The sequence below is a fragment of the Oncorhynchus mykiss genome, chromosome 15 (genome assembly GCF_013265735.2).
Source record: "Oncorhynchus mykiss isolate Arlee chromosome 15, USDA_OmykA_1.1, whole genome shotgun sequence".
Taxonomy (NCBI): domain Eukaryota; kingdom Metazoa; phylum Chordata; class Actinopteri; order Salmoniformes; family Salmonidae; genus Oncorhynchus; species Oncorhynchus mykiss.
In genome coordinates this window covers 29,761,089-29,780,793 of record NC_048579.1, presented here as the reverse complement: position 1 = coordinate 29,780,793, position 19,705 = coordinate 29,761,089, and the positions used below count along the sequence as shown (strand labels likewise).

The window sequence follows — 19,705 nt, the reverse complement described above, 5'->3', positions numbered from 1 at the left end:
GGTCATCTGAGGATTTGGACGTAGTGGGATTAAAGGTGGAATGTCGTAGGGAGGAGGACACAGCCGTAATGAATGGAAAGGGATGACAAGGGGATTCTGGTGTATAATGTTATTAACACTGGGTCAACGTCCCAAATGGCACCCTATTCCCCATGGTGCTCTGGCCAAAAGTATTGCACTATATAGGAAGTAGCATTTGGTACGCAACCTGAGCTGCACTGTACCCAAATGGAGCCATCTCTGAGATGATCAGGGAATTCAGACCACTGTCTTTAGAGTAGTGAGTGGTGTGTTTGCCATGGTGTGTTTGCCATGGTGTGTTTGGTTGTGAGCCATACAGTGTCTAAATGGTATTGCATTCTTCCTGGTCAGGTCACATATTCAGCTAAACTTTTTGGGTTTACCATGTCTAGCTGAACGTCTGCCCTGTTGTAGCTGCATGGACCATGTAGACGTACAGATAACAGAGTGGCTCAGATTGGACAGGGTTAACACATAGATGTATAGTTATTAAAGGACTGTGTCTCTTCGTGTTGTACAAGGTTCAAGCTACAGATGTAGGATCTTAATTTGAGCCAGTTTGCTACAGCAGGAAAATAATCCTGCAGCAACAGGAAATTATAATTAATGGACATTTTTGAAGAGGTTGATACGTTTTTCGTTAGGGCAAATCAAGTCTGAAATTTCAAAGTGGAAAGGGCAAACTTTAGAAGCCTTTTTAAAACTCAAATACACTACAAGTCTGCAACTTCTGCTGTGCAAGAAAATTCTTAGCAACAAAAGAGTGATCAAATTAAGATCCTACATCTGTAACTTGCTGCATTTGCCTCTCGGTGCCTGGCTTCTGTGTTGCTGTTATCACTCACCCGCCTCCCTGTGAGACTTCTGCTTCAGAAAATAAACATGCTCTCAGCTCAGGGACGCAAGCAATCTTTAATTATTTCATATCACTGTAATTTTTCTTAAGAGGGACAAAGAAATGGCCAAGGTTCTCCTGTTCAGATCAGTGTTGGCATTGCTGGGTTGCCTTTATAACCAAGTTAGCCTGTTAACTTCGTGGCTTGACGGCTACGTCTGCTGTGTTTATCATTAGCGGCTGTAGAAAGTTAATTCCCATTTCCTCTCTCTCTACCAATGTAATTTGAGTGGGCGGGATTTAGTGAAAAGGCACACCTTGCCCAGAATGTCAGCCCAGAGCATCGTACGACCAGCCTCCTTGTTTTCGTTCAAAGACATAGGGACTGCCCACAACCAGTGGATTTCTGCTTTAAGTGAAAAGGCTTGCTGACATCACCAGTGTGGGGCCTAAACTTGATGAGCTTTTGCACACACTTTAATGTCTGAAAGAGGAGAAGTTTGGTAAGCAAAAAGTGTGTGTGTGTGTGTGTGTGTGTGTGAGAGTGAGGGTGATACACCAAAATAGACCTAGATATTAACTAGTCATGTCTTTGTTTCTAATTCAACTCATAAATAACGAATAGAGTATAATTCCTTGACATTTTGGTTATGCGAAAGGAAAAAAAACAATGTTTTACAGAATGTGCCATTTCTAAAATGTAATAGGCTTTAAATGCCAGGGTGTTTGACTAATTTCGACTTTTCATCCAGTAGAATTTGCCGTACACTATTGAGAAAGAGAGTCGTGACTTGGTGTTTGACAACAGCTGATAATCAGCTGAGGGGACGCTCTGTACCCAATGGAACCAATGGCGGGAATCAACGCAATTGCCCATTAGATGACACATTTTCAGTAATTCTCAGCTTAGTATGCTGGTACGTGTTGCTTAATGCATTATTGTTTTTACTAAACGGTATGTTCTAAATAGTATGTAGTATGATTAGTACACGGTATGCAGTTTAAGTCAGTAGTAGGCACGCCAGATTTTGGACATTGCCATAGATCCTATTTCTGTCATTCTCTACACCACCTGGTGCTTTAAGCGCTCTTAAACAAATACTAGAAAACGTTACTTGTGAAGTTGATTCTGTTTCGCAGAAATCAGTCCAGCCCCCTGGCAGGCATGACTATATTCTCCATGAATTGGCTGCCACAGCAAGTCTTTGATAGAAGCAGTGATTATTTTTATCATAACTCAATTGAATCACCACGTCTTGGCACTGCACTGTACATCTGCTCGTCTGTCTGAATCCAAGACACACAATCTTAAAGCAAAAGGCATCATCGTGATGATGTGGCAGGTGACACTTTGCTTCTTGAAAGTCCAATATCTTGAAAACTTGACTGCTGACATGCAAAACATTTTGGGACTGTATCAATAGTGGACTGACGAAAAAACGTCCAAAAGGTCATTTTTGAGTGGGTTTTTCCTTTAACGTATGTGTCAGGGCCAGATGTTTAGACAATCTTATGGAATTTTGTGTTTTATCTTGGCTTTTCATTCATACTTTTTTTTTTGTGTCGAATATCTGATCGTTTGTGAATCCAGAAAATGTTCTTCGGCTTTATTAACCAAAATGTTCCTGGTTTGACACTTTTGAAAAGCAGTAGATGCAGTATACCCACCACTGGCACTGTGCACACGCGCAACACAGACCTGACTTTTACCTTTGATGGCAGCACGTCGAACCGTTGTTCCGTGAATGACAGTAGTAGGATGTCCTGGATACAGGTCAGCTTTCCTGGAACAAAGAACAAAGAGTCAGAGTGCACACACACACACACCCACCCGCCCACCCATCCACACACACACGCACACACACACAAAGTAAAATGCTACTATAAAAAAATCTCAATTTAGCTAAATCAGTAAAGAGCCAGTAAAACGAATGTATAGCAGCTAAACCAATGCTTACACTTGACGGCGCTAGAGTAATAAAGACATTTATTAAAAAAAGGAATGTATTCAATGTCATTCAGTATAACAACGCATCAGACATCAAACACCTTTGTGCAGCAAAGCCCAATGGACCCTGCCTCGGGAAACCATTTTGGAAATAAAACGGGAACAATGGAGAAACTGCAACTCAAAGGCACGCCCAAGCATTTTTTTTTTTATATACCTCGTGATTCATTCTTCTGTATAGACTTTGAAGTCAGGTGAGAACAGAACATGTTCTCACGGAATAATATCATAATTAAATTAAATTACCTTGATATTGTAATGCTATTCAGACTGAATGTGTTTGATTAATTTCTTCCCAAAGGTCATAATCATTTGCCTGGCCAAACGCTACGCCACGCCCGTGGACGTTAGCTTCTTTTCCGCAATGAGTCTGGATCTGAGTCCATTCCCGACCCTTCACCGAAGGTGAACACATTCGGGGCCATCCGATTGGTCCAGAAACCGATGGCTTGGGCCAGAGTGAGAACACGTGGGAAAAGGGGCGGTTTGAAAATGTGTCATTGACTTTGAGAGTCTGATTGGTTAGAGACGTTCCAGTCGCTGATGATTTTGTTTTGTACATCGCCCCTCGTCACCACAAATGACTTCCATGATGGCAGTCTCAGACTAAAGTATTTATCGAAAGACAGAGCAGGGGAAGAATTTAGTGTGAGTAGTCAGGCTACATGATCCATAGATTTTCTAACTTTTTGGGGCCGTGGACCCCTTTTGTGATAGAAAATCTATCAGAACACAACTCAAGTGAGATAAAAATAGCATAAAAGGAGTTTTACTCTGACTTCGGAAGTGCGTGGCCGGACGAACCAACTCTCGGGCTCTGGGAAGGAACATTTCTCAGAGAGAAAACTGTGCAGTTTTAAAACTTGAATTACAGTGCATTTATGTAAAGATTTGGAAAAAAAAACAAATTTGTAAAGTATTGAGTTGAAATTGATACTGTGGATACCAATATCCCTGTGAGCCTCCCAGGCCCATGTTTCCCAGGGTTAAGAACATACATTTTTGATGAATAATATTACATTGTATTATATTCCACCCTCTAAACTTATTCCACGGATCCCTTGGCCAAAATTAGTTTGATCTGTTGTTAGTAATGTTCATAAAAAAATGAAATGTAAAACATTTTTGGGGGAGATCTGTCCACGGACCCCCTGCAGTACCTCTTTGAGAACCCCTGACAAAATCATCAACATTGAAGTACTTCAATAATTGTCTTATATAAAAAACATACATTCTACATATCTTTACAAGTGAGAATTGTATTTATGTCTGTGTGACACTGGCTCACTTCTCAGTGCCATGTGTTTTTACATGTTTCATGTCTGTTCTGCAGTAAATGATCTACATATGATATGATACTCAGTGTTAAAATAGTAAGTGCACTGTGGTTACCCTTGACTGTCATAGCTAACTAAGCCACACAGTGTTATTATGTGGAATTTTGGTCTCTCCTCCCAGCCGTGACCGGGTCGATGTGTCTAACAGCAGGTAGGCGGTTGTAATCATAGGTTAAACCGTGGTTTTCACTATCTGTAGCCATGACAGGAAGTGGTTTCAGCGGGAACAGGAAGTGGCTTTTCTGTGATAGAGGGGTGCCAAGTAGAGCACCTGCCAGAGAGAGGGTGTGTGTGTGTCTGTGTGTCTGTGTGTCTGTGTGTGCGGGGGAGGAAATAACCTGCTAAGCTCATCCGATGGACACCTTATCATTTGGTGTTGTGTGTAAACTCCTTCACCACTATCCCCAGAGAGTTGGTAGGTCTATCTTCCATTTTATCCACATAATACAATCCCACTGAAGAGCCTTGATTGGCTCAAGCATCTCGCTCCGTTCTGCTCAGCCTCAGTAAGTATTCTACCACGTGTCACATGTACTGTATACTGTATATCACTGCCTGGTTTTCAGAGTAGCAGCCTGGTACTGTATCTACCTCAACATAATTGGGTAAACTCATAAATAATGACATTTCACTCATAAATAATTACAATTCGGTTCAACTTACCGAGCATGCATCATGGTTTCGGATGACACGTCAACTGAACCTGACCCTCCACGTGACTCATCCTGGGCCCTGCATATAAAGGACCTTAACTATCTACTCAATATAGATGGAGTAAGCGTATTCTAATGGAGTTGGTGTTCCCAGCGCTCAGTCAGCGTACCAAATTACACCCTATTCCCTATGTAGTGCACTACCCTTTGACCAGATATGGACAGAGGATGCTGCTGCTGTGTCAGGTGACAGGTCCCGCCTGTGGTGGTGACACCAAAGGTTACACGTCTTATCAAGTCAACAATATCATACGGTGACTCAGCACAGAGCTAGTCTGGATAATAACGAGGGCGCTGGTGAGAAGAGTGATGACTATTCAAAACAATCATACAACTATTTAAAGCCAGGGATTAGGCGGTTGTTATGTTGGAGCTGCTGGAGAGCAGATACTGCACAGTACGCTATCATCTCGCTACAAAACGAGATGATCTCACACGTATTGGACACACAGGAGCATTTCCGATTGTGACCTTTTCTGTTCTGTTCACATTGCTGTGTTTCTTGATATGTTGGATGACCATCTGCCTCTCCTCGATCTCTCCCCTTCCCCACTTCCCTGCTTCTTCCTTCCTCTCTCTCTCTCTCTCTCTCTCTCTCTCTCTCTCTCTCTCTCTCTCTCTCTCTCTCTCTCTCTCTCTCTCTCTCTCTCTCATCAGTCATTACAGGGCATGTTGTCTTCTCTCCATTCTGAGCTTGACATTCAGAGGTACTTGCTGAAAATCCAATTGCCCCACACAGTTAGTCTGCCTTTTATCTTATCTGCATCATGACTTGGCGTGTGGCTCTGTCTGCATCACAACTGGCCTGCGTGTGTGTGTGTGTGTTGACCTCTCCTGCCCTCTCCACCTCCCCTCACCTGATCTGTGTACTCCTGCCAAAAACACTGTCCACATAAGTCAAAGGGCCAGGGGGGGGGTATCCAGCACATGCAAATTACTGCCCCACCGCTTCCCCTTCCCCCCTCTCCCCTCTCCCCACACTCACCATCACCTTTCAGAGTGCTTTGTGTGAGTGTTTATGCGTGTGCGCAATGACTGTGTTGTTAACCTGGCTGTGTCCGTGGAGCCATTAGCTTGATAAAGGGCTCTCTGTGTACTCTCCTCTCCATGTTATTCACACTGTCAGCCTGGCACACCCTACAACACTACCAAGATCCTCAATGAGCTCCACATTCTCTATTACTCTGCCAGGCCCACAGGACTGCCTGCCTGGTGGACTCATTGGTGACTTTAATCACCCTCACTACACCCTTTCCCCTCGGTTGTTGTTCGAAGCTTGAAAAAGATCTCTGACCGGAAAGAAAAATGGCGCGCGCTGGAGTTATTTGTGTTTTTTTTCTACAATGTCGATTTTGGGCCTGTAACTACCTGCACCATAAGCAAAAAAACATGGTAGTGTGGGTATTAACCCTTCACTAAAGTTGTGTGAGGCTTGGCAAGAGAGAAACATGCATGATAAGGCTTAGGGACCGCTTGTCTTGTTTTTTTTTAAGCAGCTGCAACATGGAAAATCATAGTGTGAAAATACAACAGGGAGTGTCTTATCTGCATCATGCCTCGGCATGTGGCTCTGTCTGCATCCCAACTAACACGTGTGTGTGTGTGCGTGTGCGTATGCTCTCCTGCCCTCTCCACCTCCCCTCACCTGATCTGTGTTCTCCTGCCAAAAACACTGTCCACATTAGTCAAGGGGGGAGGGGGGGGGGGGGATATCCAGTTTTGCAACTGCGAAAATCATAGTGTGTGTGCTTGTGTGAAATATAGCAGGTGGTGTCCGTCTGTGTGTCTGCTATCTGCATTGATGCAAACAAATTCCACCCAAATAGACTGGAATGCATGGCTGGGAGTCCAAAAATGACACTGGGGTTTTCACTGTGTTAACATTGTAGTTAAAAAGCTTATCTTTCTCTTAAAGCTGCAATATGTAACTTTTTGGGCGACCTGACCAAATTCACCTAGAAATGTTAGTTATAGATCTATCATTCTCATTGAGAGCAAGTCTAAGAAGCGGCATATCTGTTCTAAGTGCACTATTTCTATGCTTCCCGTTCTTTTACTTTCAGTTTTGTACACCATCTTCAGACACCTCAAAATACAGTGGTTTAGACGGTACAGTTTAGATGGAATGATATACATGCTTGTTTTGACACATAAATTGAAATTAGGCAAACTATTAGAATTTTAGCAACCAGGGAATTGGCGGAGTGATTTCTGCATAATGCAGCTTTAGAAAAAAGCATTAACACTATCGTGTGGTTCAGATGGCTTTGTTGGTTGAAGAAGGGTGCTTGCAGCACAGTGTTGGGCTGGTTTTGATGGACAAAATTGTCCTACAATAATTGTGTTTCCGTTTGTGTTCGTTTCCTATGTAGGGTTGCAATATTCCGGTAAACTTTCAAAGTTACCAGAGTTTTTCCAACCCTGTTCCTGTGTACCCCTCTAATTTACCCTCTTTCTCCTCTTCTCCCCCCCAGAGCAGAAGCCCTGCGCACGGCCCCAGCAGCTCCATTGTAGGGGAGCAGCCTGAGCACCTCTCCCTGGCCTCTCTGGAGTCTCTGGACACCATGTCAGAGGCTGATGCCCCCTCTGCCTTCACCAGAGGCAGCCGCTCCCGTGCCAGCCTGCCCGTAGTGCGCTCCACCAACCAGACCAGGGACCGCTCGCTAGGTAGGCGACCGCAACATGACCACACTGTGATTATGAGGCTATTAACCACACATAGACCAAGGACTGCTAGCTTCTTCTTAAAAACACACATACAAACACTCACATACACACACAAACACACTTCACCCCCCCCCCCCACACTCCTCCTCGCCCTTTGCTTCGCCTGCTTGCTCCTAGCCTTAATTAGAATTAATTTCCTTAGCATAGTGAGATTACAGAATCCTCCAACAATATGCCATGCTGTTTAACACACACAGACACACACACAGACACACACACAGACGCACACACTGTTATTGGCAGGATTAGAAATGGGGTTTGTTAACAACGCAAAGGGCACTTCATTTGCATCAATATGACAAACGCCTTCAGTTGTGTAGAGTTGTATTCATATGCTGCAGTTCTTCTTAGAGATAGTCATTTAATTTTGATGAACTAAACAGAGAGAGAGTGCTTCAACTCTCATCATCTCAACATGTAATCAGCCTCTGAGCCTCACAGGATACGGCTTCTTAAAAAGCTTATTTGAAAATGTAAGCAGAGGACACACATCTTAGTTTAATGTGACTTTAGGTTGACTCATTTCATTTACTTCAAGTGCCTCTAAATTACTTGTTTACATTTGGGCAGCACACCCCTTTAACCAACAGGAAGCATGCTGCTCTGTGCCAAAAGTGGGTTCTTGCTTAGGTTGAGATGCTGAATTGCAGACATTGTACATAAACATCTACAATAATATACTACTGCACACACAGATATGCACACACGCACGCACGCACACACCCACACACCCCCACACACACACACACACACACACACACACACACACACACAAACGCGTTATGGCAGCAGATTGGGTTATGAAGGGGGTGGAGAAAAGAGGGCATATTACCCAGCATTCCTCTGGTGGCCCCCTGGTTGCTGATCTCGGGTCAGCTTTTCATTTTCCCCACTAATGGTTAAGGTTAAGGATTGGGGAGGGGAAGCTGATCCTAAATCTGTACCTTGGGGAAACTTCACCCCGGAACCTCCCCCCCACACACACACACACAGTCGTGTCCCCAGAGACATCTGGTCTTCCTTAAGAGCCCTGCGCCAGTAGAAGTAGTGCCTTCAGTCAGAAGACTCCTTAACACAAGACTGGAGTTGCAGTAGCGGACATCTTGAAATGACTCTATTCAAGTGAGTTTCTCTATTCTCTCTATGTTACTTATAGCTGATGTGTAGTAGTGCTACAAAATATTTATACTACAGTACTGTGGTAGTTGTTTTGTGAGATCTGTTATTTCTTTATTGCTGTACTGTGTTTTATATTGTGGAAGAGAGGGAAATAAAGAGCTCTATTTATGCTGCATTTGAAATGAACGTAATTGAAGGTGATTGGGTTCCATTTGGAGATGCATAAGAGCAGAGTCTGGAATAGGATCTGACTGTCATAAAACCTAGCAGCAAGCCCTGGAAACCAAGACTTCGTCCCAAATGTCACCCTGTTCCCTTTATAGCGCACTACTTTTGACCAAGGCCCATAGGTCTCTGGTCAAAAGTAGTGCACTGTATCGGGAACAGGGGGCTATTTGGGATGTAGACAAAGTATGTTCTCCCCTGACCATTTGCTGTGCAGCCACGCCATTTGGTTCTGATTTAGAGAGTGAAACCAGACAATCAGCGGCCACATACAGTCCTGCAATCCAACTCTGCGCTAGAATTTAGCCATCCAAAGTCTCAGGAGATAATTAAAGTTTGGTTTTGAGGGAATTTTCCATTGCATGTATAATAGAATATGAAGCCAAGCGTGTGTTCCAAATGACACCCTATTCCTTATATAGTCACTATGGGCGCTGGTAAAAAAATAAATAAAAAATAGAACACTATTGTGTGGTCCAGCGGTTTCAGCCGCTGACCTCGGCACACATGTATGCCAGAGTCGGCATGGGTTTGAATACTTCCCTTCGACTCGTCCTATTCTTTCTAACACTTTACTATCTCGTCAGTCAAGCTCAAAAAGGACTGGGAATGGCCCGCTCCTTTAAAAAAAAAGAGGCTTTTTTTTGTGTGTGTGTGGGACGCACAACCAGTCATTGAATAACACACGTCGTATTAGGAGGGTCTGCGTGGTCCTTCATCTGACAATACACAAAGGAGCAGCGAGTTAGATGGCAAGCGGACGTTTGTTAAGTTGTTACAAGTCCATCCTGGTCGAGCCGTAGATGTATGTGCCGTAGAATGGCTCAGCACTTTTTATGCCCTGGATTTGTCCCTCCCTCTCTTTTTAAAAGAGCCTGTAGGATCTTGTGTTACATTTCTGGAAACGTGTAGCCGATTTTACTGCTCCGCTCCTTTTCTGGAGACACTCCGTGTTAGGAAAAGCTCCTCTCTATCAGCACACTACACAGTGACTGATCCTAAATGGCACACAATGTGTACTGTATGCACTCTGTTGCATACAGGAAGCTCTGATTTCAGTGATTTATGAGCTGCGCATCTGTTATAATACGTCAGATGACGAGGCTTCGACTAGAAAACAATATACAAAAGTCAAGCTCACGGGCTTCTTTATTTGCACTGTCCTGTATGGACATATAACGTCTTTCAAGCCGTCAGTCTTTTGAAAATGTATGTTCTTGTCTGTGGGCACGGGGTGTGTTGTTTGTGAGCGTGTAATGTATTTCGTATGCTTTGGTGGAGTGCAGTACAGAAGCCGCACCCAGAGTTCAGGAGTTCAGTGTCTTGTCTGTTCGATGCTTTGCTAATGGCCGCCCTTCCCACCCACGACACCCAGCCACATCCCTCTTCCTTCTCCATCCCACATCAACCTCACCCTCCTACAACCCACATGACTTACGAACTGCTTAAGCACACGTACTGTATGCATCCGCCGGCATGCACACATACACACCCATGCTTATAGTTTTATGGGTCTTTAACTTTCTCACCATTATCTAAACTCTCATTGTAAATGCAATAAAGATATTACAGTTACTCATTGTAAATATAGTAAAGATATTATAGTTATTCATTGTAAATACAGTAAAGCTATTGTCATCACTCATTGTAAATACAGTAAAGATATTGTAGTTACTCATTGTAAATACAGTAAATATATTGTAGTTACTCATTGTAAATACAGTAAATATATTATAGTTACTCATTGTAAATAGAGTAAAGATATTGTAGTTACTCATTGTAAATACAGTAAAGATATTGTAGTTACTCATTGTAAATACAGTAAAGATATTATAGGTACTCATTGTAAATACAGTAAAGATATTGTAGTTACTCATTGTAAATACAGTAAAGATATTGTAGTTACTCATTGTAAATACAGCAATGATATTGTAGTTACTCATTGTAAATACAGTAAAGATATAGTAGGTACTCATTGTAAATACAGTAAAGATATTGTAGGTACTCATTGTAAATACAGTAAAGATATTGTAGGTACTCATTGTAAATACAGTAAAGGTAGTGTTTGTGGTATATGTCGGACTGCACATAATAGGACAGGACTGTGGGCCACAGTACAGAAAGACAAGCACCATAGTACATAAATACACTGTGCGTCCCAAATGGCACTCTATTCACTATAATTATAGGCCTAAGGGGGATAGGGTGCCATTTGGGACAAAGTCATTGACACAACACTGGTGTGACACCTCTGTAGCTACATGGTTAAGAGCCACCAGGTCATTATCAACCAATCATTAACCCCTCAGTAACCCTCCATTAACCTCCTTTCCTTCCCTGTCTTCTCCCCAGGCGTGCTGTACCTGCAGTACGGAGACGAGACTAAGCAGATCCGGATGCCCAATGAGATCACCAGCGGAGACACCATCAGGGCTCTGTTTGTGAGTGCCTTTCCCCAGCAGCTCACCATGAAGATGCTGGAGTCTCCCAGTGTGGCTGTCTATGTCAAAGACGACATGAGGAACATGTACTACGAGCTCACCGACGTCAGGTAAATGGGTGTGTGTTTTTTTTGTTGTCCAATACCTATGTGTGTGTGGGTGTTTCGTCTCTATTTTCCCAGACTGGGTTGTAGAGTAGGTTATTTGTGGGTTGCTTCCCAATGTGTCGTCTCAGTCACCCGTGTAAGATCCTCAGAGCTACCCAGCAGCCTTCCTCTCTCCCTTCTTTAAGTACTTCCTGTCTAATGAGCTATCCCAGCACAGGAAGTGACCCGGGCTGCAAGCAGCCTGCGACAGATCCTCTTCCTCCCCACTTTCCATTCAACTCAATAGCTGTGTGGATGAAAGGGCTCAGGATGTGGTGCCCTACAATAGTGGAAGAACCTTTAGTTCCACCACCAACAAAACAAACCCAAACAACACCGTGGGCGAGTCCCAATTGGTGCCCTATTCCCTATATAGTGCACTACTTTTGACCAGAGCCTTATCGGTTTGCCTATGGGCCCTGGTCAAAAGTAGTGTACTACATAGAAAATAGGTTGCCATCTGGGTCGCAACCAGTCTCCGAGCCTCTTTTTCCTCTCATTCACACCCATGTGATGGTAGAAGAAAGTGGAAAGTTCAGCTGGGGCCGAATTCATTTGTTTTGACACGTTTCATCGCTGCTCAGTTGGCAGAACAAAAGGATCGGAAAATAACCTATAAACAGTCTTGTTTCTTCCAGAGCCTCAGATTTAAAGTGAGTGAGTGAGCTATAGCCAACTTGGCCACATTCTATGTGCGAGACTTAACGTCAGAAGAGTTGCAGGGTGTGTTAAGTGGTGGTGTCCCATGTGTTAAGCGGTGGTGTCTTCTCCTCTCTGTGCAGAAAGTGTGTACAGGCATGTGTACAGGCACATGTAGCTTTGTCATTAGCCTGGCCTTTTAAAAACACAATAAGTCGTCTTTGTTCTTTTGAGTTTTCCAGAGGGGTATGACTCATAAGACAACAATGACAAGGGTTTCTTGCCCTCGATGTCATGCCCACACACAGTCACGTCACCAATCACCTTCACCCAGTTTGCCCACTTCCCGGTACATCATAAAATTCAACAATAGATATAAGTTACTGTTCAATACCCAGGGCAATGAATTGACAGTTCATACAGGACCTGTTTTTACATTTAAAAAATATATATATATATTTATATTTCTGTAGAATACAAGCTTACTGCACACTGGGCGATTATACTCCATTTTGAACACAGGAGATTGGTGGCACCTTAATTGCGGAGGATGAGCTCATGGTAATGTCTGGAGCGCAATCAGTAGCATGGTATCAAATACAAATAAATATGGTTTCCCATGTTTTTGATGCCATTCCATTAGCTCCGTTCCAGCCATTATTATGAGCCGTCCTCACCCCCCCCCCCTGTGATTTTAAAGGCTCAAAGTGAATAAAAAAAAACAAGTATTCTGGCTCCATCTCTATCTGTAGTGTTCTTGCGGCGGTGTGTCGTGTACTTTGTGACTAGCTCTAACCTTTTTTTTTTTTAAATCAGGGCTGTAAAAGTTATCACGTGTTCATTCCTCGCCGGCTGCCTCAGTAGTAGACGGCACAGGAGCAATAATTGACACGGGAAAACAAAGACCAGCAGACGAGACGCAGCTTTATTGTTTTATTTGAGGGATCCTTTTCACTGTAACACCACTGGACACTTTTTTTAACGCAACACCAGGATGGCTCAGTACAGCAGACTGTGGACTGTGTACGACATAGCCATGTCAGAGCGCACACCAACGTCTGGGTATAGGAGACCACTATCCAATAGTGATATATTCTGGCCTCCTCATTTTCCCTCTGGACGTTCCCCCCCCCCACAGGAATATCACGGATCACTCCTGCCTGAAGGTGTACCACAAGGACCCAGCACAGGCCTTCAGTCACGGCCCCAGACCCACCAACGTTGACACCAGGGTGAGTACTGACCCACCTGAGGAGCATCGAAACTGGGATACTGAACCAGGCGAGCCCCTGGTCTAACCTCGGGCTAGCGGGGCATCTGGAGGGTTTACAGCAGGTAGAACCAGCTCTATCCTAGACCCAAACTTACTGTAGGGTAAACCTGTCAACAGATGACAGGGTGGTATGGTTCAGTCTTCCTTATCACATTCCTGTCTGGGCAAAGAAAGATAGAGAGTGTAATTACTAAGTCCACACCTACTGTGGTGCTTGTGTAAAAAAAGGTACATTATTTATGACAGGTATTATTATTTGCAGCATGCCAGCCGTTCCCACAGAAACAGCTCCAGTAGGGAATATGCCAGTCTAGTTAGTCTAATGTACAAATAACACTGGCTATGGGGGCCCTACCCCTACCTCTCCCCCCTATCCTACCCTCTTCTCTCCTCTCTCTTAATAATCTGCTCTTCTTCTCCTAACCTCCTTCATTCACCCTCCTTCCCCTCATCCTCCCTCTATCCTCCCCTCCCTAAATTCCCTCCTGTCCTCCTTCTCATCCCACCCTCTCAGCGTCTGGGTAGCGGAATGCCACCCCCCCGTCCGTCCCCGTCCCCCGTCTTCCTTAATCTGTTGATGGGGGTCTTCTGTTCTCCGTGCCTAATTTCGGGTGGGATCGAGGGAGCCTTGTGTGTGCCTTAGTGCAGCTCGCCGAAAGGAATTGAACTCCATTCACAGGGCTGTTCTTTTCTTCTCCAAATCTCCTGCTAATCTCCCACAAGGCTGCTGCCTCCTCCTGTTGGTTTCCTGCTGATGTAGCGGAACTAAAGCGCAAAGACCTCATTCCTTGTGTGTTCCTCCCCAAATCCTTTCTGGCCAGCTGACCCCTGTCCTCCCTAATCCTCTCCGATGCTTTATCTATCTAGCTGAGAGAAGTCTCCATGTGAGCTATATAGCTTTTTACCACCTGAGGAACATTTCCAAGGTGAGACTCATCCATGCTTTTATTACAAGTAGGCTTGACTACTGTAATGCTCTCCTGTCTGGTCTACCCAAGAAAGGCATTGGTCAACTGCAAAACAAACAGAATGCTGCAGCACGGGTACTGACCAAGACCAGGCGGAGAGCATATATTATACCGGTTTTAATGTCTCTGCACTGGCTGCCTGTGAGTTTTAGAATACATTAAGATCAATCCATGATTCTGCATCCCCATACATGTCAGACATGCTTTTAATTCATGTACCCATTAGGTCCCTCAGGTCTTCTGGCACTGGCCTTTAAACTATCCCAAAGCCTAGGACCAAGAGGCATGGAGAGGCAGCCTTTAGTTACTATGCCCCCAGCCTCTGGAATAGCCTGCCAGAGAACCTGCTGGGGGCCAGAACTGTGGACATTTTTAAAAGAGACCTTAAAACACACACCTGTTTAGCTTTGCTTTTCCTTAGGGTTCTTTTTATCCTCTTATGTTTGTTATGTAGTAAATACTTCAGTTTTTTATTTTCATTGTTTTTTATACTCCCACCCCCCCCCCCCCCCCCCCTGTGAAGCACATTGTTTCATTCCACGTCTGAAATGTGCTGTATAAGTACAGCTTGATTTGATGTGGATTGCCATGCAGCACAGTGTGCACATGTACACACACGCACGCACACAATAATACTGAGTATTATTGCAGTTGTCACAATTACTTTTTTTCAATGAGCCCCAGCGTCATGCATTGTGTCTTTCTAGAGAGACGGTAGCTTTGCTTTATGGGAAGTGGAGTGTGGGTTCAGATTCCACCGTGTTTGACTATAGTACTGGACATCAGCGATAAAGAAAGTTATATTTGAGTCTACTTTTAATTGATTCTCTCATTTATGAAACTGTGCTTCGGTCTGCCTCTATAACCTATGAATACACTGCGTAGTATTTTATTGAAATGACTGGAACACATAGGAAACAAAGGAGAAGCCACTATTACTAAAGCAACTACTGCATGCGTGGCATACAACTCAAGTTGTTTAACACGGAGTAGACATATTTTATGAGCTGTGGTATGAAACGTGAACACACACACACACACACACACTACACGGATACCAGATCAACCCAGATCAAATGAGCTGTCTTATCAGCTTAACACTCAGAAGCAATTTACACACACTCTTTTTCATTAGACTACCAGACGACTCCAGGAGACCTACGGCATAGTTTTTTTTTTACACGCACGCACACACACACACACACACACACACACACACACACACACACACACACCAAGTTTGAGTTTATTTGTTCTGGTCAGGCACTGGTTTATGATTTAGATGAAGTTGCGTGTCTCTTTAAAGGCCAGGGTAACTGCTTCGTTGTTTTTTTAAAATCACAGATTACCTTTTTTTTAAACACAGACCATATGAGTTAAGCTATGGACTTTGATCTCATCAGAGCCAGCCAATATTGACAAAGGCAATCTGGGATTAAAAAAGCAACAAAGCGGTTCTATTCTTCAAGAATCAATGGCTTTATTTAAAAGTAAAAAAAAAACGGATGTACCAATCACAGATTGCCTCATTTAAGGACCTACTCGTGAAGTGATACAGCTGTAATTGTGTATCATATTGTGAAAACTAATGTGGATTTGTAGTGGCTGGTCTGCAAATACTTTCTCTGCTTAATTTGACAAATTAATCCAATTAGATCCAGGAAAATGTTTTGCTATGATATATAATGACGGACAATTGTTTTTATGCAATTGAGATCTATGGGCATTGTTTTTCGCACACACACACACACACTCATCGGTCCCCAACACACACGAGTGCACCACCCCCCAGCAGGTTCAAATAATAATAATCAAAGTGGTTGTAGAGGGTACAACAGGTCAGCACCTCAGGAGTAGATGTCAGTTGGCTCTTCATAACCGAGCATTCAGAGTTAGGGACAGCAGGTGCGGTAGAGAGAGAGAGTCGAAAACAGTAGGACCGGGATAAGGTAGCACGTCCGGTGAACAGTTCAGGGTTCCATAGCCGCAGGCAGAACAGTTGAAACTGGAGCAGCAGCACGACCAGGTGGACTGGGGACAGCAAGGAGTCATCAGGCCAGGTAGCCCTGAGGCATGATCCCAGGGTTCAGGTCCTCCGGGAGGGGAGGGAGAGGGAGCGAGAGAGAATTAGAGGGAGCATACTTAAATTTACACAGGACACCGGATAAGACAGGAGAAATACTCCAGATATAACAGACTGACCCTAGGCCCCTGACACGTAAACTATTGCAGCAGAAATACAGACCATATGAGTTAGGTTATGGACTACTCTCATCGAGTCAATATGACACTGGGCAATCTGGGATTCAAACAGCAACCAATATTTTACAAAAATTTATGGCTTTATTTAAAAGTCAAAACATTGATGTACAGTTGAAGTCGGAAGTTTACCTACACCTTAGCCAACTACATTTAAACTCAGTTTTTCCACAATTTCCCGACATCCTCAATTCCCTTTCTTATGCCAGTTAGGATCACCACTTTATTTTAAGAATGTCAAGTCAGAATAATAATTGTAGAGAATGATTTATTTCAGCTTTTATTTCTTTCATCACATTCCCAGTGGGTCAGAAGTTTACATACACTCACTTAGTATTTGGTAGCATTGCCTTTAAATAGTTTAACTTGGGTCAAATGTTTCAGGTAGCCTTCCACAAGCTTCCCACAATAAGTTGGGTGAATTTTGACCCATTCCTCCTGACAGAGCTGGTGTAACTGAGTCAGGTTTGTAGGCCTCCTTGCTAACACATGCTTTTTCAGTTCTGCCCACAAATGTTCTATAGAATTGAGGTCAGGGCTTTGTGATGGCCACTCCAATACCTTGGCTTTGTTGTCCTTAAGCCATTTTGCCACAACTTTGGAAGTATGCTTGGGATAATTGTCCATTTAGAAGACCCATTTGCAACCAAGCTTTAACTTCCTGACTGATGTCTTGAGTTGTCGCTTCAATATATCCACATAATTTCCCCTCTTATGATGCCATCTATTTTGTGAAGTGCACCAGTCCCCCCTGCAGCAAAGCACCCCCACGACATGATGCTGCCACCCCCGTGCTTCACGGTTGGGATAGTGTTCTTCGGCTTGCTAGCCTCCACCTTTTTCCTCCAAACATAACGATAGTCATAATGGCCAAACAGTTCTATTTTTGTTTCATCAGACCAGAGGATATTTCTCCAAAAAGTACGATCTTTGTCTCCATGTGCATTTGCAAACCATAGTCTGGCTTTTTTATGGTGGTTTTGGAGCAGTGGCTTCTTCCTTGCTGAGCGGCCTTTCAGGTTATGTTGATATAGGACTCGTTTTACTGTGGATATAGATACTTTTGTACCCGTTTCCCCCAGCATCTTCACAAGGTCGTTTGCTGTTGTTCTGGGATTGATTTGCACTTTTCGCACCAAAGTACATTCATCTCTAGGATGAATACCGCTCCTTCCTGAGCGGTATGGTGGCTGCGTGGTCCCATGGTATTTATACTTGCGTACTATTGTTTGGTACCTTCAGGCATTTGGAAATTACTCCCAAGGATGAACCAGACTTGTGGAGGTCTACAATTGTTTTTCCTGAGGTCTTGGCTGATTTCTTTTGATTTTCCCATGATGTCAAGCAAAGAGGCACTGAGTTTGAAGGTAGGCCTTGAAATACATCCACAGGTACACCTCCAATTGACTCAAATTATGTCAATTAACCTATCAGAAGCTTCTAAAACCATGATATCATTTTCTAAAGCTTTTTAAAGGCACAGTCAACTTAGTGTATGTAAACTTATGACCCACTGGAATTGTGATACAGTGAATTATAAGTGTAATAATCTGTCTGTAAACAATTGTTGGGAAAAGTACTTGTGTCATGTACAAAGTAGATGTCCTAACCAACTTGCCAAAACTATAGTTTGTTAAACAAGAAATTTGTGGAGTGGTTGAAAATCGAGTTTTAATGACTCCAACCTAAGTGTATGTAAACTTCCGACTTCAACTGTACCAATCACAGATTGCCTCATTGAAGGACCTGCCCATGACGTTATACAGCTATAATTGTGTATAGTAAGTATTCTGAAAACTAAAGTGGATTTGAAGTCGCTGGTCTCCAAATAGTTTCTCTGTTTGAATTTGACAAATGAAACAAATTAGTCCATTCATATTTTTTTTGCTATGATATGCAAATGAGCCATAATAGCTTATGGCAGGTTTGCCTTTAAATAAGGACCGGGGAAAGTCATATACACACTTTAATGCTGAAGTGTCCACACACACACACACACACAAAGAAAATTTGCGATCATAATTTTTACACCCACAGTGTTAAATTGAACAGTTTCTAAGTAATTATATGTGATTTACCGAAATAGTGTTAAACTAACACTTTTCAAAGTATTGATACACTAACACCCCGAGAGTGTTGGGTCCCTAACACAATGGGTGTTACATATTCAGACTTAAATGAACACTTTATTAAAGCTGATGCTCTTACACTTTCTCAGGCTTAGGGAATTAACACCTTTCGTGTTACCGTAACACATTTTTGGGTGATGTTTTAACACTGTAGGGTGTAAAGCCTTACTGTATTTGCATATGTATTTCCCAGGGTGCCATTCAAGTAAATTTTAGAGGTACCATGCCTGTGTTTCGATGGCTGTCAGTGAGTGTATAAGTGCATATTTTATCATAAAAGTAACGCTGTTGACAATAGATAACTTGTTTTTTACAATGTCATACTTCGAAAGTCTAGTTTTACCCTGACACACTGGTCTGAAACTCCTGGTTTGCAGGCCACATCGGCAAGTCAAAAAATGCTGGCTTACAAAGTGTTATATCATTTCTATTGGAGCTAGGATAGCCAACGATTGAAACTTTTTAAATCACCCACAATCTGCAGTTAGAATTACTGCCAAGGTAGGGAATATTTTTATTCGATGAGGCTGTTGGCATCCAATAAATGTTGCATTACCGCCACCTACTAGACTGAAGTATAAGTCCCTTATACTTTGCTTAAAATATATATATTTTAAATTAATCAACAAATGCCCTGCCATCTAACCCTACACTAAAAAAATACACACAAAAAACACCACCCTACTAGTTAAATCTATTTAGTCCTACTTCGGGTCATCAGCCTGAAAGGATGGGACAACACCACTTAACACACCCTGTAACTCTTCTGATGTCAAGTCTCGCACACACAAAAACCTCTCTGCAGCTGCTACCACAATGTCTGCGACTGACCTTCCATCCCTGCAGTACAGTTGATAAACATTGC

At 43.2% G+C, this 19,705-nt stretch overlaps 1 protein-coding gene across 14 annotated transcripts in view; it reads left to right on the top strand.

Moving 5' to 3' along the window:
* Positions 1-19,705, top strand: part of LOC110489970 (sickle tail protein) — a 226,542-nt gene that overhangs the window by 174,259 nt on the left and 32,578 nt on the right. For 10 of the 14 annotated variants that reach the window (XM_036944276.1, XM_036944274.1, XM_036944273.1 and 7 more), the window contains exons 3-6: positions 5,572-5,652; positions 7,389-7,581; positions 11,338-11,536; positions 13,350-13,443. In XM_036944276.1, coding sequence (XP_036800171.1) covers positions 5,572-5,652; positions 7,389-7,581; positions 11,338-11,536; positions 13,350-13,443 — 567 coding nt within the window. Of the gene's footprint in view, positions 1-5,571; positions 5,653-7,388; positions 7,582-8,658; positions 8,764-11,337; positions 11,537-13,349; positions 13,444-19,705 lie in introns of those variants that run through there. The other 4 variants (XM_036944271.1, XM_036944268.1, XM_036944279.1 and 1 more) reach the window with 2 other exon arrangements.